The sequence below is a fragment of the Cupressus sempervirens genome, chromosome 11 (assembly GCF_028749045.1).
Source record: "Cupressus sempervirens isolate cs-2001-9-10 chromosome 11, ASM2874904v1, whole genome shotgun sequence".
Classification (NCBI taxonomy): domain Eukaryota; kingdom Viridiplantae; phylum Streptophyta; class Pinopsida; order Cupressales; family Cupressaceae; genus Cupressus; species Cupressus sempervirens.
The window spans coordinates 284,136,524-284,158,890 of NC_143128.1; the positions used below are offsets into that span (position 1 = coordinate 284,136,524).

General features: G+C 35.6%; 1 protein-coding gene across 1 annotated transcript in view; it reads right to left on the reverse strand.

Annotated features, from left to right (window-relative positions):
- The window catches only part of LOC149529216 (Putative thiol-disulfide oxidoreductase DCC), a 54,012-nt gene that overhangs the window by 26,302 nt on the left and 5,343 nt on the right, over nt 1-22,367 (reverse strand). Inside the window, exon 2 of the mRNA XM_089809032.1 lies at nt 19,009-19,066. Within this exon, the coding sequence (XP_089665158.1) occupies nt 19,009-19,066 (58 nt within the window). The remainder of the gene's footprint in view (nt 1-19,008; nt 19,067-22,367) is intronic.

Below are 22,367 nucleotides of genomic sequence, written 5' to 3' on the forward strand. Positions count from 1 at the left end.
AAGGTCAAAGTAGATTTTCTTGCCAAGACAGTAGAGTGTTTGGACAATCAAGGAAACATTGTAAGCATTCAAGGAATAATGCATGAGGTAAGACCTCGCCAAATCTTAGCTATGTAGCTTAAAAGATGCAGCAGGAAGGGGTGTGAGATATTCGTTGTAAAGAGAGATCTAAGAGAACCCCTAGGAAATGCCTATCAAAATGATCACATCTTTGAAGACACGAAAATCAGAGAAAAACTGTGGGAATCTAATCTTTTGAAGAAAAGTATCCATACCTTAAATACTTTCACAATATATTCCCAGAAGAACTTCCCAATTTACCTCCATCCACAGTTTTGGACTTCACTATAGATTTGGTGCTTGAGGCGGAACCCATATCAAGAGCAGCCTATCGAATGACCACTACTAAATTGATCGAATTACAAGTGCAGTTGCAAGACCTATTGGATAATAAACTCACTCAACCGATTGTTTCGCCTTGATGAGCTCCTATCCTGTTTGTCAAAAAGATGGATGGAACTATGAGATTGTGCATAGATTACAAGATGCTTAGTAAGGTTACCATCAAGAATAGGTATCCACTTCCTAGGATTGACGATCTATTTGATCAAATGAGAGGAGTGACAATTTTTTCCAAGATTGAGTTATCATCAGCTTCAAATCAAGGAAAAGGACATTCACAAGACTGCTTTCCAAACCCGCTATGGGCATTATGAGTTCACAATTTTACCTTTTGGGCTAACCAACGCTCTGGTAGTTTTCATGAACCTCATGAATAGTATACTTTATGATTGTTTGGATAAATTTGTGTTAGTCTTTATTGATGATATTCTTATCTATTCTCAAAATGAAGAGGAACACCTAGAGATAGTCCTTTAGAGGCGGCAAGAACATAAGTTATATGGAAAAATCTCCAAATGTTCTTTTTACCAAAAGGAAATTCAATATCTAGAGCACATTATATCAGCTAAAGGAATAGTTGTAGATCCTACCAAGATTAAGGCAATCAAAGAGTGGCCAGTACCTAAGAATGTGTTGGAAGTTAGAAGCTTCTTAGGCTTAGCCAGATTTTATAGGAATTTTCATAGAGATTTTTCTAGGATTGCATATCCTATCACCTCACTCCAAAGGAAAAGGAAGTTCATTTGGACTGAAAAATGCCAAATAGCCTTTGACTACCTAAAGGAAAAGTTAACTACTACCACCATACTTAGAGTGCCTAATCTAGAAGGTCAATTTGTGGTCATAACAAATACATAAGGGGAAGGAGTAGGGGGCGTATTGATGCAAGAAGACCAAGTCATAGCCTATGAGTCCAGAAAATTGAAAAATTATGAGCAAAATTATGCACCTCATGACTTGGAACTAGCAGCCATTGTGTATGCTCTACAAAAGCGGAGGCACTATCTAATTGGGAAGCCCTTTGAACTTAGGTGCATCATGGGCTGAAATGTATATTTACCCAACCTAACCTCAATGCACAACAAAGAAGATGGTTAGAATTTTTAGTAAATTATGATTTTGAGATCAATTACATCAAGGGCAAAGAAAATAAAGTATCAGACACTCTAAACCGATAGAGACATATATCAGCTATGGTAGCAATTAACGTTGGGCTCAAGGAGCAAGTACTATAGTATCTACCCAGTGACAGCTTTTACAGCGAGGTTCGTTAAGCACTTCAGAGGAATCCCCAAGATTCCAGATATGAAGGATACCATCTAGAGGAGGATGGACTTTTGAGATGTAAAGATAGGATGTACATACCTAGGAATCCGAAAATTATAAGGATGATCTTAAGAGAAATTCATACTGCTCCATATATTGGGCACCCTAGGGTAACCAAAATGGTGGCAGATATAAAACCTTTGTACTTTTCGAAAGGGATGAAGAAAGAAGTCGCAAATTATTTAGCAGGATGCCTCAAGTGTCAGAGGGTTAAGGCAAAGCACCGGTATCCAGCAAGGCTATTGCATCCAAATGAAGTTCTAGAATGGAAATGATAGATAATTACCATGGATTTTGTTCAAGGGTTACCCATGACTCAAAATAGGCATAATACCATCCTGGTGGTTATAGATAGGCAAACTAAGGTGGCTCATTTCATACCAAGAAATCTAACAGATGGAGCATCAGAGATTGCTCATAAGTTTGTAAGAGAGATTTTTAGGCTTCACGAAATTCCAAAAAAAATTATATCTGATAGGGATGCAAGGATAACATCTAGATTTTGGCAAACTTTATTTTTGGCCTTAAGAACCAAACTAAATATCAGCTCCACCTATCACCCTAAAATGGATGGTCAAACAAAAAGGGTGAACCATGTACAAGAACATCTCCTTAGGTTATATTGTATGGACCGACAATACCAATGGGAAACATATCTTCTATTAGTGAAATTTGCATATAACAATTCTTACCAATCTGCAATTAAGATGGTGCCCTTCGAGGCTCTATACGGGCACAAGTGCAAAACCCATGTGAGTTGGAACAGGATCGAGGACAGAATCATTGTTGGGCCTAAGATGCTTCTAGAGATGGACGAACAAGTAGTTCAGATCCGTCAAAGGTTGAAGGAGGCAAACGACTAACAAAAGAGCTACGCAAATACAAAAAGGATCCCTAGAGAGTTCTCAATAGGAGAAAAGGTTCTCCTAAAGGTCAAGTCGCAGAAGAGCACCATCAAGTTTGGCAAGAATTCAAAACTAGCCCCAAGATATGTAGGACCATTTGAAGTTCTAGAAGTCATAAACCCAGTAGCCTACAGAATTTCTCTATCTCCAGCCCTTGCCAGAATGCATAATGTGTTTCACGTATCATACCTTAAGAAATATATAACCCATCACGAGCACGTCATTGATTGGAATCTCTTGCAAGTGTGAGACCCGGGGGTGGTGGAAATAGAACCACTCAAAATACTTGAGGTGCATAAGCTTCGCTTGCGAAATTGAGAGGTAAATCAATGCAAGGTCTAGTAGGACTAGTATTCTAAGTAAAATGCCACATGGGAAGATCATGATGAGATCTTCCAAAAGTTTTCTCATTTATTTTTTAAGAGATTGAATTATGAAAGAACTCTACATTATATGTGTTTAGATCTATGTTTTAGCTATAGCACTTTTGTTATATATTGCAAAGTTCATCAGGGACGATGAAACACAATGTTACATCCCACATTTTGACCTAATTTTTAATTTATTTATAGCCGTTAGATTGAACGGATTTTTCTTTCATAATCATGTAAAGAAGGTAGTTATTTATATCCATTGTATTCATTATGTTAACTCTTTAATGAAGCTAATCGTTATCCATTATTTGTCATGTGATGTTTAGCAGTTGCTTGATTTTGGAATTATGGTTAATAATTAAAATTCTTTATTTATATTAAATGTTATTATGAAATTATTATGGAACTTGTTATTATTGTGGAAATATTGCATGGATGATTGCAGGAGAAGATGAAGAGGGGAACCATTGCTAAACAGGATCAACGGAATGGGATACTAGCTTATCCAATTATCAAGTTGATAGGTATGACCTTTAATTGCTTTGGTAAGGACCTAATGACTTGAACATCAGGATACAATCGATGGACCCACATGAGCTATTAAATAAACATTTAAAACATTAATTAATTTAATTAAAAATAATACATACCTCAAATGGTTTTTTTGATTGATTTTTTTTCCCAACTCATCATTATAATGTATACCCATGTACATGCACATAGATATAGGAATCGACACTGTAACATTATTTTTATAAATAATATGATGCCACCTCATAAGTATATTTATGTGCAAATAGATGGATATAAATTATAATTATGCTTGAATTATAACCTTCAAAACTTTGTCCATATTTATTAATTTTTTTTGCTAAAAGCCGAATGAACACTTGGCATATTTATTTGGCGACCAAGAGCCAAGTCTCTTCTTTAGGAGTTATGGCTTCTTAGAAGCCAAAGAGACTTATAACCTTCTTATATTATGAAGTCGAGAGAGGCAGGAAGCATGAATTCATCACCCAACTTCTTTCATAATACCCAACCTCAGTTTCATAACACCCAATATCTCTGCAGTTTACCACTTAGTAATCATTGCATTATTTTCCTTCCACGATTTCCCTTTTATACTGATGTTCTGCTTAAATCGTGAATGATAATCATACTAGGAATTGCATTAAAGGTTTCTTCCATGAAGAGTAAGGTGGATTGTTAGTGTCCAACAAGACTCCATTCTTTTCCAGATTATACTAGGTTGTGGTTATCCAAAATCCAAGCATTGCAATATGTTTCATTATCAGTTGTTACTGCATTCCGATTTATGTAGCAATAAGCTACAGTTTATATCATGATGCAAATCATCTTGCCTAATATCATAGGTTAGACCTCCTCTAAGTTAGAGTTGTTTATGGCAAATAAAAGCCAAGTATTCATGATATGAAATCATAATTTATTTGCCATTGAAAGTCAAAATCAAATGATATTTTTTTGCAAGTCTTTAAGAACACATTTTTCAAATCATAGATTGTGATAAGCTAGAAACATATAATATACATGTATCAATTGAGGATCAACGGACAGAGCTCATTGCTTTGAGATTCAAGCACCTAGGACTCACCGGTTGTATAGCCATGGAAAAAGGTGAAGAGGTGAGATGGAATCTGCAATGACATGGAAATAAAAGTCAGACATGATACAACAAATCTAAATTAATTTCGTTTAATAGCTCATGCTCGTTCATACTATTGTTCCCCTATTGTCAAGTCAAGCGGTGGTGATTGGATCATTGAACTATAGTTTGCAGACTCAGACTCGAAGAGTATTCGGCAAGCCCAAAATTTTCAACTTGGCAAAAACTCGCCATATACTCAACAAAAACTTGGGGGAAAAACTCAGAAAATCAGGAAGTACCAATATTTAAAATTTCTTGAAGAAACATATATTTTTTGTAGAATTCAATTACAGAATGTATTAAATTAGAAATTGACATCTCAATAGAGAAAATGCGTAGTTTTATAGCATTATCATGTGAAAAATGCATCTAATCTAATGTTTTCTCTACATCGATACTTTTACCCACATATTTTTACATCTATAAATATATGAGAGTTAAACTTGCGAGTACTCGGCCAGCAAAAATAATTGAGAGTACTTGGTAACTCTAAGAGTACTCGGAGAGTTTGCAAACTATGCATTGAACCCATCAGTAAACCTTGGCCAAGGTCGTTTAAGGCATGTTTGTCATCTATGATCACTTGATGTCAGTAAAGCTAGTTATTCAAACATGTTCATCCATAACTATGTGGACATTTTAAACACCGGAATGCTCAAATGGCTGGACTAAAAGTATCCCAAGCTTGATCCCAAGGTAGTAGTAAATCATTATTTTTTTATATTAGCTATTACAGTTATTTCAATTGAACATTATCATAGTTATTTCAGTTAATCTTTATTACAGTTATTACAGTTGATCATTGTTACAATTAAATCAGTTGATCATTGTTATAGTTATTTCAGTTGAGCTTTGTTATCTCAGTTAATCATTGGTAGTTAAAAGTAGTTAATGTCTCATGAAAAGGAATTGATTATTAATTGTTCAATAATTAGTTGAGGAAAACTCTTTCTATTTTGCCTTTATTTTGTTATGAAAATCTGTTTGTTACACACAAGGGGGAGGGTATGTTACATCCCAAATTTTGCTACATTAAATAATCTTCTAGCCATTGGAAAAATTCATGTCAAGCTAATTGTTCGGTAATTTTTTGAGAATAATGGTTCTTGTGAAACTAATTTATCGATAAAGTTGTTGAGATAGTTTGATTCTTGTGAAATGAAAATTCAATTACTAGTTAATGTCCATGTGACATGTTAGTTAGCCGTTATGATGAAATTGGAAACCAAATATCTTAAGTGATTGTGTGATATTTTATTATTATTTCAAATTATTGGAAATATATTACTACTCAGAATCATTTCCATTTTGCACGAGCTTGATGACCAGGGGAAGTGTTGCCAAAATGAGAGTTAGGAAGGGGACACCCAAATCCACCATCAGGGCATCAAGTATGAACCTAACTACCTTGGACCAAGGACTAAACAGTTGGTCAAAAAAGAAAGTACAAGGATGACCATGAGCTATCCATTTAAACTAAAATTACTTTAAAACTCAATAAGAAATATTAACTTCACTTTATGGATGATTCAATTTGCCTAGAAATGCTACCATGTCTTAGTATAGTAATATTGTGTTCATACTCATACTTGCGTGAGCATAAAATGTGTACGTATGTACACACACAGATATATATAGATATGTGTGTATGTGAATTTCATTTATTTTGACGTATACATATGTATATGTGTGTGTGTGTACCTACATATCAAGCTACTCATACAAGCATGAATATATAAGAATGACATTAATATACTAAGACATGGGTTTGGAGATGTTGCCACCTTTATTTTTTCATGAATTTGATCTTGACCTTGGTCACTATGTATTTATTTAAATTGTTGGGCGGCCACCTATATTGCCATGATCCTTTTCGGCATCAAGCTTTATGCTAATCATTATTCATATTGAATTGGAGACTATGATATCTCTTGCTACCTCAATCTTTTTTTTCATAACTGAACTTGCATGGGTGACTTCTTGTTTTTCTTGGCTCTCCCCTTGGCAGATGTTTTTATATATTACCTCTATTTCTTCTCAGGTGCCTTTGGCATATGTTATTTGCTTACCACAAAGCTCTCTTTATTCATGCTAAGTGCTACATAGACCGTAACCAATACAACTATATTGTGTTAAAATCTGTTAGGCTTGCCAAGCCTGTGAGGGAAAGTAGGGTGTTTTGCACAAGCAAAACTAATTGCAATGAACAATAGTGGTGGTATCCTCCTACGCCGAATTCCATTATATTCAGCATATTGTATCTGCCAAATCAAGTCATGTCTTGTAATCATACAAAATCTGATCATATTTATTTCATATATTCTGTATTACCATCATGTTCTAGAGCCGGCCTTGGTTACTGAAAGTCATGATCGAATGGATTAATAGATGTATCTTACTATCATTTGTATTTTCATCAAAGATGCATATTTGTGAGTGCCAAAGGACTGTGCATGTGAAATGCTTTAAGATCGATTGCATTTATGTTTCCTCTGTCATGAGCTTCGAACCATATAGGGATATGTATTGTATATCATTGAGATGGGTAAGCTGTTGTACATAGATAAAAAACAATATGCAGATTTAAGACTTAACCTTCTTATGATGCCACCGGCTAGAATTGGCAAGATGTTGGAAAATGTATAAGCACATTACTTCTTTTTCTTATTATCTTAAAGGAAACAATTATCAAGAAATGATCCTCCCAGATAATCAGCCATGAGGACCAGCTTGGTCGAGATAAAAGGAGAGAGAGTGGAAAGAATCCTGCAATGAAAGAAGAACATGTAATCAGTAAAAACATTCTAATACAATAAAAGATAGCTCATGGACATCCTTATAATAAATCTTGTTGTCAAGTCAAGCGGTGGATGATCACGAACATAAGTTGCCCATCTGAAACCCTTGGCCAAGGTAGTTTAAGGCATGTTGCCACCATGATCACTAGAGGTCAAGGTACTAGCAGTTGAAAGATAGGGTGATTGGAAAGTGCCCACAGTCTCAACAGCTGACTAGTCAACACTCTAACACTATGATGCTTAGTGCCAACCAAGGTAGGGAGGGCCTTTCCCAATGGAGATTGTGTGGGGATACCAAGGGTCTATGGTTGGGAGGTTAAGCCTGTGAAAATGCTTCTCCTCTCTTCCAGATGCCAAGGCTTGTACAACTCAGTGCCATCACTGCCTTTACTCTAGTAACCTTTACATATTCTTTTCATATTTCATTTGATAAGCATGTTGTTTCCATTAGAATCTTTCAGACTAGAAAATGTAAGTGGAAATGGTAGTTATTAGCGGAACGTCATGTGAATCTAGTAGCTAGATGGTTGTTACTTTCAAAATATATGGAAATGTAATCTAGAGATAGCTTGTATTTCCATTTCATATGAAAGAGTAGATTAACTGATTTAATTGTATCTCTTTTCTTTTCGATTAAAGATGTGATGATATCCCTTTTATTTTTATGGTTAGCTAGTTTCATAAATTTAGCTTGTTACATATCAAAGCTGATTCTCTTGCCAACCTATGAAGTTTTACCAGAGATAGTTTCACAGAAAGAATTTATCTGTGAGGTTTGGAAGCACAATTTTTTTGAAAAACTCTATTGGATAGAAACATGCAAGGTTTCAGGATTGTGCCTTCAACTAGAAAATAAATAATTCTTCTACGTCAAAACTTGAGATTGAAGTGGGGAATGAATATTAATAGAGAATGATTAAACTAATCTGAAGTCACACAAATATATTCGTTGTCATGGAAGAATAAGTTTATTATGGCCATGAGATTTCATTAGAGTGGTTCGATTTATATCTGCCGAATATTTTCAGACAACATTTTTTAATGTTTGCAAGCGACCATGAAGATAGATATTCAAGAATCAACTAAACTTTACAAAGCCAAAGAAAATGTTAAGGCAAAGCTATTGTAATGTCCCCATTTTTGGGGAGTCTCTACGTTTGATTGAGTCAATTCATTATAGCAACCCTTGTGAGCTGAAAAGGATGATTTGGGAGTCTCAGTTGTGGACTTACTATTTTTAGTAAATTCGTTTCGAACAATTACCATATTTGGTAGTGTAGATGGTGGCACAAACAGTCAGTCATCACTTGCATTGGATGAGGCTATTAATTGTGTGAGCTCATATTTATTAATTAATTGTTAAAGTTTATATTATTATAAGGCACTTTATTATTATACGTTATAAAATGATGTTGTGCTGGTGAAGCTTCTTAAGTGAAGTTTCTTTCGGGAAACAAATGCCTTTGGGGCATTATAAATATGAGCTCATTGGGAAGGAAAAAGGATCTGATAATCCAATTATCATTTTCCTTTGTTTATTTGGTAAGAGTTTCTGAGTTTGTTTATTTCTATTCCCTTGCTGAGGTATAAGGGTTGGATCTGTGGAGTGCATTAAATCTACTACAGAGGTATAGTAGATCAATTCTAAAAGTTTGGCACTTGAAATTCTATTTTCTTTGCTCTGTATCTGTTGTGGCTAGGAAGAAGTTATTTTGCCAGGGAATTAATTGCAATCTGTGGAGTTCAAAGTGGTCTTGGAGCATTCTGCATTTGGGGTTTGTGTGCGAAACTGGACAGCAGTTATAATTGCAATCTGAAGCAATTTATTGCATGCATGGTGAAGTGATTCATTGTCTGGAATTGGTGCCATTTGAATTTAGTGTTTGGGCAGAGTTGTGAGCATTGTGAGAAGTTAATTGCTGGAGTCTGGGCACACATGATTCCCACCTATGACACGTTTTTTCATCTCTGCATTTGAGGTAAACTACTGAACTGATTAATAGCATTGAGATTGGTGACAATGTGGGTGATTGGTCAACACTCATAGCTGGGCTGTTTGTAAATATCTAGGCACTAAAATTTGATGCTGCAACACCAAATTCTGGACTGCAAATTGGCATGAGTTTGGGAGATTTATTTTGTATTCGACATTTGCTAGAGTTGCAACTGAAGGTGATCCATATATTACTGCTGAGACACTATTCTTATCTCCATCATCCTTGCAATATCATGGCAGGTGATGTTCCTCTGCTATAAATTGTACCCTATATTATTTTAGGCGCCTGATAGCATTCAACCCTACAACATCTAAGCCTGGTGTTTAGCGTATTAGTTGGTATCTTCTTCTACAAATAGACAACAACGTCTACAGGTGATGCCTAGCTGACTGGGCATTGGGACCCTGCTCATATGGATTGCTACTTGTATTCTTCTTGTATTACGCTGCTCAGTTTTTGGGAGTATTGTTGTTCATGAGGCCTTCACGTACAGGTTTATCAGGTTCTTTCAAATTGTGAAAAACTGAAATTCATGTTAATGCACATTGATTAAAGATAAATAAATTGTTGAAATTTAAAGTTGTATTCTTCTTCTCCCTTTCTCAAGCTGCTTAGTTAAATTTCAGTATTTCCTTCAGTGCAATTTTATCCAAAATATCAGTTGAGCAGTAGTTGCATTGAACAGTAAAGCCATCCGAGCTTGTTAGCCAAGTGTTTGAGGAAATGTCAAACAACTAGTTAGTCAGAAAATTGATGTATGTCCATGCTATAACTGGTCGGGGTTTTTACAGTGGTATCAAAACGGTTTCCTTCCATCCTCCAAGAATTAGCTTCAGTTGACAGTTTGATCAGTGCATTAGTTTGAGATTTCATTTTCAGCATTATGGACGATGATAGGAGTTTTGGTATGCATTATACTCATAGAGGTCGCACTTCTCTACCCAAAAACGGCAATCCTGAGATTCAGTTTGGTACAATGAGAGACGGTGGAGCTGCAGGATTGTTGGCATAGGTTCTGAGATAGATAGAGAGGTTTGAGCTACATTTCGAGGCTTGGCTGTAGGACAGAACTAGGTGGCAAGTGTGCTGCAATAGCTTTCTAAAACCCTATGACGGATAGCACTCCCTCAAGGAATGAGTGAGGAGAGGGCTCGAGATGTTTCTATTGGCTCTCATAGATCTCGAGATGATGATAGATCCCGAGATGGTGATAGAACAGAAATAGAGACCGGGTTCGAGTTGAGGATCGAGGCACATTAGTTGACAAAGCTGACAGACAAAATGGCACATATGATAGGCCAAAGAGGCCCACGTTTCAAAGACACGAGGAAAATGCAGCCAGCGTTGAGCCGGAGGTCACTCCTTTTGTTGATGACGTGGTGACACACTTTGCGGAGTGGGCTGCTTTACTACAGGCAATAAAGTAGCATTTGAAATTTGATAGGTTCTTGACGCAAAAGCTGGAGCATTCCAAGGTGAAGCTAGCACATGAGAGACAGAAGCCTCAACTAACTAATCTAAGAGAGGTTGCCAGTATGATGACACTGCAACACTTCAATGGCAGTGGGAGAGTTACAACTTGAGCTTGGATTCATAAGGTTGGCACTTATTTGGTTGTGTCATATGTATGAGGTGGAAGCTATTAGGTTTGGAGTGTTACATTTGGATGGAGCTTCTCGTCATTAATGGTACCATGGGATAGTTTCCCTATGACATGATCAAATCAGTTCCCATCAGGAGTTCATGGATCGTTTGATCGAGAGGTTTGATAGAAAGGATCTCGAGGTGTACTTCCATGAGTTCACTCAGTTGAGGCAGTCTGGTGGTTTGGAGGGATATATCAGTGAGTTTCAAAGACTATCAGTTATGGTCTATGATATATCAAAGTGCAAAAGTGTGATGTTGTTTATAGAGGGATTGGTTGAGTCACTCTTTGAATGGATGAGTCATTGGTCTTCTTTAGAGGAGGTAATAACGAAAGCACACGACTTAGAGTCATCTTCTCAAAGCAAGGTTGCTTTGAAATCTTTTGTTCCTCCACCTATTGATGAGGAGTCCCCATTAATTGTTGAGGAAAAGGGGAAGTTAGCAAGGAAGTTTGCTGATATGTCTAGAGAGGACCTCAGGAGGAGACAACTTTACTATTGGTGCAAAAGGCCTTTCTCTAAAGGTCATACTTGTGCATTGAGGCCAAAGGGAGGAGAAAATCGTGGCATGTAGGTTTATACTGGTATTGTTGAGGGGGTGTCATCACAACAGTCACAGGATGAAGATGAGGATGATCATAGTGGCAATAGAGTTTATATTATGAGTTAATTCAAATCCAAGAGCACACACACCAACTCCTTTGGATCGAAGCTCACAAATACAAACTCCAAGGTCTGCAAGTAAATAGGAACACATTACTAGCAACCACTAAAATGGCTCTAACTCCAAGACGATGACTCCAATCATCACACACTCTTGGAAAGGTTCCCCAATATGTCTCAAACAGATCCCCAACTGCATGAATCATAACTACACAACTCGAGCATGAAGCCCCTCCATACAAGATTGTTGACCTCCCTAGGATGCTCCTGCATCAGACAACCCAGGTGAGAAGAAAAGTGTTCTTAATAGCTAGAAGAACATCTTTCAGGGTTCAACACATAAACCCCGAACTAATTCTTCACATACATGTCCTCCACCACATCAACTTGTACACTCTTGCCCCTGTTCTTCTTCCACAACTTCGTTTCTACAATTGTCATCTTCACATCTGTCTTTTGTGCAAAACAGGTTTGCTTTTTGCACTGATCTCTAACCCTTTTGAGTCCCTTAACTCAACTCGGTTGCCAAAACTCAAGTTCCTATTGAGCTCTCCATCCTACAAAGGAATCAGGGAATGCTTCCTGCCACCCTTTTCGACAATAAACACATTCTTAACACAATCGTGCACAGACCTACAGTCAAACTGCCAAGGTCTACCAAGTAATATGTGACAACTACTCATGTCCACAATCACACAACACTTGATCCTTATACTACCCAATCTGGAAATCAACAGGACATTGCTCCCTTACTTCCAAAGCATGTTCATCTTGTAACCAGCCAATCCTATAAGGACAAGGATCTCTCATCCTCTTCAAACCAAGTTTCTAAACCATCTCCTTAGCAACTAGATTATCAATACTACCACCATCCACAATCACATTATAGATTTTACCTCTAGATCTGCAACGAGTCTTGAACAAGTTCCTACTTTGACAAGGTTCCAACACCTTCTTGCCAAGAAATACTTTACGAATCAACAAACTATCTCCATTCATCTCAGGTTCATCTATCGAGTTTTCAGCCTCTTGCACCATAGCAGTTCTTCTGTCACCAACTTTAGGACATTCAAAAGATCTATGACCTTCTTCACCACATCTGTAGCAAGTACCCTTAAATGCACCTTTGTATGTCCTCTTCCTCTGTTCAACAGGTTTCGGTTCATCTTCAGCAATCTGTAGTGGTCCTACTTCTCCTTCCCTCAAGGATTACCTTGGTGTCTCCTCTTCAGCTTCTCTTCTACTCTCAAAGCATATTGATAAGCATCCTCAATTAAAGCAATATTCAGCATACCAACCTCATCCTGAATATTGAATCTCTAACCATTGATATATCTAGCCACCTTCTCCTTAGACAATTCTCTATGCCTGGACTGAATAGTCAGCTTGTAGAACTCCTTCGTATAATCTTTTATAGACATATCCTTCTGCTTCAGATTTTGCAACCTCTTAAACAACTCAAGTTCATAATCAACAAGAATGAACTTACCCTTCAGTTTAGTCACCATCAATCTCCAACGACTAATATTCATTTCACCTTCCTCTTCTCTATCTCTTTGCAATTCTTTCCACCAAAGAGCACCATGTCCCTTCAGCTTAATCTGTGCCAACCTCACTCTAAGTGGATCTCCAATATTTTTTAACTCAAAGTAGTCTTCCAATTCACCAATCCAATCAATCAAGTCTTCAAGATTAAAAGTACCTAAGAAATAAGAAACCTTCATCTTATGCTTTAGCTTCAACTGAGATCCAGATCTATCAAACTGACCAGCCCTATTTGCCATAGGTCTCTCAACTTGATCCGTTCTATCTTCACCACTTGATCCAACAACCTCAAAGTCTTCAGCAGCTTCTTCATAACCATCTTCAATACCCATATGCCGAGGTACACCACCTATAGCACTTAGGATCTCAGCGAACATGTCACTCTTCATCAACGCCATCTCAGATCTGAAATCTACTTTAATCTTCTCTGAGATCCTTTCTTCCACAGCATCATAGAGATCTTCAATTGTCCTAGGGTCCAATTGTCTTGGAGGCATCTTCCAAGATCTTTGCAAACCCAAAGCAAAAAATCAATTAGATCCAACCTTCACTCTAATAAACTTCACCCTGGGTCCTGGCGCAAACTACCTCATGTACGGTGATCTATCCACACGATCAAAAACAACTAAGCTCTAATACCACCTGATGCAATGCAAGGCAAGAGAATCCCCAAATGAGATGTCCTAGCCCCCAACAAATAACCACACAACGAAAACACAACAAAAATGCAAGATTTGATACCAAATCACAACTCTTTATTCATAAAACAACTGTTTATATGCAATGTGCCCAGCTATAAGGCCTTCCTAGTTACGGCCAAATACATAAGCAATTACAATAACAATCCAACAAGATCGCACAAGATCCAAAACCCTAGCTAGCCCAGATCCACAACTTGGTAGAGAACTCTAAGAAGAATATCAACTCGTGCTCACAAGCCACCAAGCAACCTTTTTGTTTCCCAAGCCACAGCTACTAGCTTTGCTAACAAAATCCGCTCCTCTCAGCTACTCTTCTCCATGCTGAATGACAATGACTCAAGACCCCCCAAGCCCCTCTACTTATACCCAACTAAACAACAAGTTGACCTAGCAAGTTACAAATTAAATAAACTCTTACATTAAATGCATATTTAAGCTGCAAGTCATCTTGCAACAAACATTAAATACACCTTCATTAAATACATGACATAAATTAAATACTTGGGACAAGCCCCAAGTTTACAAAGCATAACTAACTCATATGACAACATACAAATACGCACACTTACACATAGGTTCACGTGCCATCCCACTATCTAAAACCAAGAGTGCACACACCAACTCCCTTGGATTGAAGCTTGCGAATACAAACTCCAAGGTCTACCAATAAACAGGAACACATTACCAGCAACCACTAAAATGGCTCTAACTCCAAGACGATGACTCAAATCATCACACGCTCTTAAGGAAAGGTTCCCCAATATGCCTCGAATAGATCCCCAACCACGCGAATCATAACTCCACAACTTGAGCATGAAACCCCTGCATACAAGATTGTTGACTTCCCTAGGATGATCCTCATCAAGACTGAACCAAACAAAGAGCAATCTTGAATGCTTCTATACTCCAAAAGAGAAAGCTCCTCCTTTGCTACCAATTGGAACCCTATAACCATCTGACTAACCCTATGAGGGCCAATGATAGGCTAATCCAAACAAACTCCAATGCCCACGAAAATGGGGCCATGACATTTTCCTCACAAACCATAGCACCATGTCCACTCTCACCAAATAGATGAGTTTTAACCTTGATAGCTACCGTGGTAATCAATGTTACAAACATGACATAGCCAATGCCCACTGCCCCTTGCATTGTAAACCATGTTGATGGAGAAATCGGTGGAAAACTAAAGCAACTTGGGGTTGAAAAGACCTTTTACAAATTTTTTAAAAGAGGGTCACGGGAATGCAAAAGTCTTGTACAATAGAAGCTGAGTTTAGATTTTCAGAATTAGGAGGGTCTAATTATATTTTGTTAACTTTATTTTCCCTTTCACTGTCCTCATAACTAAAACTATTGTTGCTGCTCATTTTGCGCTATTTTTCTATGATTGAAATTCCTAAACAAATGAATGAAAATATTTTTCAATTTAAAAACTTACCAACAAGCTAAAAATTTAGGAAACACAATTTTAAAAAACCTAGTTATAGCTTCAAAATTGTAACTAATATTTTGTTTCAGACTTGAGGCTTTTGCAAAATGTGACAAAATTCAGGAGATGGGTCAAATCTCCCCTTTGAATCTCTGTTCCTTATCCCTGCAACAGTGTTGAAGAACTAAATCTTGCTGGAAAACATGACGGCAAGATGGAGGACATTATAAATTGCAAAAACAAAATGAAAATATTTTATGTTTTGGGGTTTTTGGGGCTTTTGGGTATTTTAGGGTTGTAAAATGGCATGGGAGGGATTGTGGGGTGACCAACCATCTCCAACCATTTCCAAAATGTTTCTCCCGTAATATCCCGTCATCCTCAAAAGCCATGGGGATTGAGCTTTGAGCTCCAACTGTGGGAGATTTGAGCTCAAAGTTTATTCAATGCTTGTTATACTTAAGTAGTTAAAAGTTTAAAACTAATATATGCATTGGTGATATAGAATATTTTCAAGTATCGTGTTCTAACCTCTGAGGTCATAAATAGTCAAGTTCATTTTTGTCAATAATTTCAGATTTATAGAAAACCTTAAGGGACAAGTCTTGTAGTGGACACCATAGCATACTTGTTTTTTGTTTTAGATATAGGAGTAGACTAAATTACAGAGCTTCTTGTATAAATTTGAAGAGATATTTTCATCATTTTCTACTTTGTTATTTGTTGTTATAAAAGAAACAAATTCAAATGCCAACAGGTCTTGACTTGGACTTCCCTTCTTTGGGTACAATGTTTCTTGGATATCCTAATGAGAATAGACTCTTGGAAATGTCCATTTTCGTGATAGATTTTGCATGAAAGATGAATATTTTTGTAGTCTAGTGGCTGCTCCTATTATATTTGTCTGGGATCCCATATAATCCTATGGTTTTTTTTATTTCAAATGAGATTATGTATGCTTCTATTGCTCACCTTATTTTGTTCAATGACTCCTTTTGATTCTTCAATCACTCCTTTTGATTCTTTAATCACTTCTTTTGACAACATTCACTTAGTAACAATGGGAAATGGACCCATACAAATACAATTCTTGGGAAATCATTAATTGGGATTAAAATTCAAATATTGTTGCTTCATAAAAAGGTCTGGTTTCTCGATAAAATTTAAATTAAAGGAATTCCATTAAACAATCTTTGGGCATCATGAGTTCAAGTATTCGTTTGGTTACAAACTTTTTCGAACTTTGGCCCTTATGATTCTACCCCCATAAACCTATGAATTACAGCTCTTTCCTCCAAAAGACAGAGCTTTTGCTCCATTTTCTCTAGGGTAAGAGTAGTTGTTGGTGCTCTTTCCATTTCTAGATAGAAACCCTTTTTGATTGGAAGTTTTAGCCTTTTAATGGATTCCTTTGTACAATATTGCATGAATCCACTGAGATCACCTTTGCTGATTTGTTATGGTCATGGAACAAATGCTTCTTTGAAAGATAGATGACTTCGTATAGCCTAGTTAATTGAGAGGGCCACAACCTCCATGGTTATAAGATGGGTTTTTGCATGAGAGAGAAAGTATCTTGTTTGTCTCCATTACAGATATATAATGATGTGTGATTATTAGCATAATGTATGATGTTTCAAGTCCAATGAAAACAATTTGGTTACTGGTTGGAATCCCAATTGAGATGCCTTCACAGCAAAGAACCTCAAAGGATTACCATCTTCAAAATTTGTTTGGTAATGGTCTTCACTCACCTCATATCTATTAGATTTTGGTTGCTAATAACAATGTTCCAATACTCTGTGAGTTCAAGGCAGAGGTGGCCTTTCCAAGGCAAATGGCCTCTAAACTCAAACTCAACCAAGTCCCAGCAAAGTCCACGTGGACTCGCCGAGTCCCAAGTCGAGGACTCTCCCAATTTTTATTTTTATTTAAATTATTTTTTTATTATTTAAAAAGATAGAGATTTTTGGAAGGTGTTTTTTTTCAATGTATATTAATTTTGAAAATGATGTTGTGGTATGTCAGGAATTTATTAAGGATTGAATCTTTAATCTTTAATCTTCAAATTTATGTCTGAAAATCTTGAATATTATAGGAAATTTAATGCTTAAATCTTCAAATGTCGTTAACCAGGTTATAGCAAATTACACAGCTAAATAGCCTTGCATCTCAAAATGAAGGATAGTTACCCAAATTGAAGGCTCACTGCCAATATTGGTTACTATCTGGGTTTCATTATGAAGAAGTCACTTCCAGCATTGTAGCATTCAGTAATGCTATACAAATATTTTCAAATTTACATATATTTGTGTTAGAATTCTATAATGATGTATATGAGTTTTTCTTCTTCTTTTTCAGACTTACATGTTCATGAATGTTAGAACTCTCCACTGTTGTACATAAAGTTATAAACTTTCAGACTTACATGTATATGTGTTGCTGGCTACGTCCTTGATAATTTTCTTGACAAAAATTTGTAAGCCAACTATAATTGTTATTAAAAGACTTTTACTATTCAAGTTTGTGTTTCACCAAGCAAATTGATAGACATACTAGAGAGCCCTGTTGTTGTCTACAATGCGTACATAAGTTGTAACAAACATATTTCTCAATATCTAAGTCTTCCATGACTTATCTTGGGTGTATTTTGTAAGAGGGCATAGGCTACTATGAACCTTAGTCTTCTATACTCTAGCTGATATTTTGATATATGTTTTCAACTTTTGATTCCATGGATTTCATATATTGTAGACATTTGACAATGACACTATGTTTAACTTTATATTATGTTATTCAGTTTTTTTCCTTCAAAAATTCACTTTTATACTTATGTGATCTATGTAAAATTGCGTACAAGTGTTAAGTAGCTTCTATTTATCTCAATTATTGTGTATTTGATGTTAATTGACTAGATGATGCATGAAAAAATCTTTAAATCCTTAAAAATATTTGAATTTCATGGGTTTTTCGATTTTCCAAGTCCTTGCCGAGTCCGAATCCAAGTCGGATTTTGACTTTCTGAGTCAGAGGAGAGTCTAAGTCCCATAACTATGGCTAATAGTGTGTTATTTGTCATGTGCATCTACTAAGCATAATCAAGTCATTCTCTTGTATTTTATCATTGTGTCGCAGACATATAGGTGCAACAATCTATGGCAGTGGTTTTTAATAATGAATTCTTATTGTCGTGTCTAATGAAAAGAGATGCATTAGGATGGGTTTGCTTGAGATTTTGTCCTAAAAATGTACAAAATTAACTTTATTAAATATTAAGCACACAAAGTAGGGTCTTTCTTTCTTACATTTCCATCAATTCTCTAAAACTTTAACTTATGAATCATCACATCAAATAATTAAACGTAAAAAGAAAGCCTCTCCTAAATCTTTGTAGCTGTGGTATTTATAATTTGAACTACAAAATCTACTTCTACTTTACTTTTATAAAGAACAAGATATATACAATATTAATAATAACTTTCCTACAATAAATTCAAAGACTAAAAGATCATGAATTGGATATCACAAGGAGAAAGAAAATGGTAACTACTTTTTTGGATCATTGTCACGGATAAATTTGACACCTCCATTGCACAAATTACATACACCTGAAATAAGAAAAGTTTTATTAGAAAATACAAACAAATAATTTAATGTTCAAGACAAAAATTATGATGAGAACCAATCCTATTAAGTAGCACATAGACACAAATTGGTTGTTCATAAGCCTCAAATGCTGAATTATGGCCATGTTAGAAAATATAAAAGTTTTTATAAGAAGAAGAAAAATATTCTATTTTCGTTTATATAACCAAATATCTCCTTACCATAGGCAAGAGCCTACAACACAACAGTGAATTGTGAGCCTCTTAATTGGGAGGTCTTGGGTTTGAATCTACTCAAGATTAACTAATAATCAAAATAATTAATCACAACAAATAATAATAATTAACCTTGGTTTTGGCCTCTTACTGATCAATATATCCTTACAACATGAAAATGTTCAATATGTTCAAAGGCACAATGCTTACTTAAGATTTTGCAAATGGGATTTGATTGTGGAGGAGACTTCATGGTAAAGTATGCTTAAACTAAAGTTTATTCAGATGGGTGAAAGTCCAAGAAGTTTTTGTATTTCACATAAGAACATCACCTTGATACAATTTGTGTCAAAATGACTATTCGATTCTTGTTAACCCTACTTATGAAATATAGGTCAAAGCAGATTAACACACATGTGAAACTTACAAAGTTTGAATCCCAAAAAAATCATATTTATGAGAGATGGATTCTTGTTAACCCCTACTTATGAAATATAGGTCAAAGTAGATTGACACGCGTGTGAAAACTACAGAGTTTGAATCCCAAAAATATCATGCTCCACAATTTGATGCACTTTGGAAATATCAATTCTTAAGTAGGAGATATATTTCACATCAAGTTCCATTTATTCTCATGAGAGATGGAATCATGTGAATCACTACTCATGAAACATGGGTCAATGTGTTTGACTCAAAAACTACAAAATTAAATCCTTATTAACTATAATATGAGCCAAAGTTCAATTCCCAACTACTCAGAAAAGCACATCAGCATGCAGAAAAAGAATCTAATCATTACCAAACTTAAACAACACTCCAAGAAGACACACACCAAACCAAAACCAAGAAACCCACATCAGATGCATAAGAATATCTTAGTCTTTCTTTCATCCAAAAACACTCACAAAGATAACATCTATGATTCCCCATTTTGAAATAGGATTTAATAGTGAACAATAATTAAATAATTGAGAATAAATGAACAATTAAAATAATATAATATAATCTTATCTTTTATATAATAGTATAATATATTATTAATATAAGAATATAATATATAATTAATATCAAAGAGGTTTACTTGATAGTTGTTATGAAGACAAATAGACATGGATGTGCCTCTTACCAGGAGACTTTTCGTACCATATAAGAAGTCAGATTCCATCATCAAATGAGGGGGAATCATTGTTATGGCCAGCTTGTGCAACTATACACGGCAACTTTAATTTGAGAAGAAATAAACATCAACCTTTGTGGAAAACGGAAAAGGGAAAAACATCTCCAAGGCAAGAGGATAAGAGGATGAAAAAACATTTTGTGATGTCCCCAAACTTTTTAACAATTGCATTTATTTTTCAAATAAAGTTGGCAAGAAATGGCAGACCTTGACTTGTGTACATAATTTGAACTTCTAAGTTAAATAAGACCAGCCCATATAATGGTTTGTGATTACTTGTGTGATTGATGTACTTAGACAATCACCATGCCATCAACCCTCCATGTATCTGAAATGATTCTAATGCAATTTATGAGTGACCTATATGATCAATTATGAAAGGCAACATATCTTACTGAATATATGTAGGATCAGTAACATGATGATCAACTAAGTCCACCCAGAATCATGTGACCATCTATCACAGTTGCATTTCACAATTCTACATGCATCACATTCTATTCCACCTCATCCAATTGCAGTTCATAAAGAAAACACCCAAGTCCGCCATCATTTCATGATTCCACATACACTGCATTCTTTAAATTTACTCTTGCAATACATTATCCTAACGATCATATATTCATACAAGCATGCCAAGTATTCATACTTAATTGCATTTCATAAACTCAACATTGCATCTTTCATTAATGCATTTCTAAAATATATGAATTGATTATTATATTTATAATTTATCATCTCTTCATAAACCAATTACTATAATGATTGTTTGGTTGGTGATAATCTATGATTATATTAATTGGCCAAGATCATCAAACATTATGTTTGGTTAAGATAATACTCAAACCGATTACAAATCAGTTGGGGAAAGTGTCTGTTCAAATGCACCTCTTCATCCTTCATCACAAGTATATAAAGATGAGTGTCACATTCTCTCAAGCATCGAATTGGAGAATTATACATTTGCTTCTTATCTTTTGAGAATTGCTCTACTAAGAGAATTTTTCCTTTCAGGTCTTGGTGCAAGACTATAAAGTTGCAATCAGAAATGGCATCCCCCAATGCATACTTCTATTGTTAAATCAGACCCATCATCATGTGACCATCTATCATAATTGCATTTCAGTATTCTACATCCATCCATTGCATACATCACATTCTAGTCCACCTCAGCCAATTGAATTTCATAAATAAAACACCCAAGTCCACTATCATATTATGATTCCACATGTACTGCATTCTTTACATAATGACACTTGCAATACATTATCCTAACAATCATATATTCATACAAGCATGCCAAGTATTCATACTTAATTGCATTTCACAAACACAACATTACATATTTCATTAATGCATTTCTAAAATTTAATGAATTGCTTATTATATTAATCAGCTCTTAGTAAACCAATTACTATAGTGATTGATTGGTTGATAATAACCTATGATTATATTAATAGGCCAAGATCATCAAACATTATGTTTGGTTAAGATAATATTCAAACTGATTATGAATCAGTTGGGGAAGGTGTCTGTTCAAACACACATCTTCATCGTTGATCACCAAGTATACAAAGATGACCGCCTCATCCTCTCAAGCATCGAATTGGAGAGTTATATATTTGTTTCTTCCTTTGAGGATTGCTTTGCTTAGACCATTTTTCCGTTCAGGTCTTGTTGCAAGACTATAAAGTCATAATTTGAACGGCATCCCCCAGTGCATACTTCAATTGTTACATCAGACACAGCCTTTCAGGTCGTGAAAGAATATAAAGTCATAATCAGAAATGGCATCCCCCAGTGCAGACTTCTATTTTTACATCAGACACAGCCAGCATATAAACACAGGAACCAAATTCAACTGTGCATATACATATGATATATCAGGCATAGCTGGGAATCATTATTTCA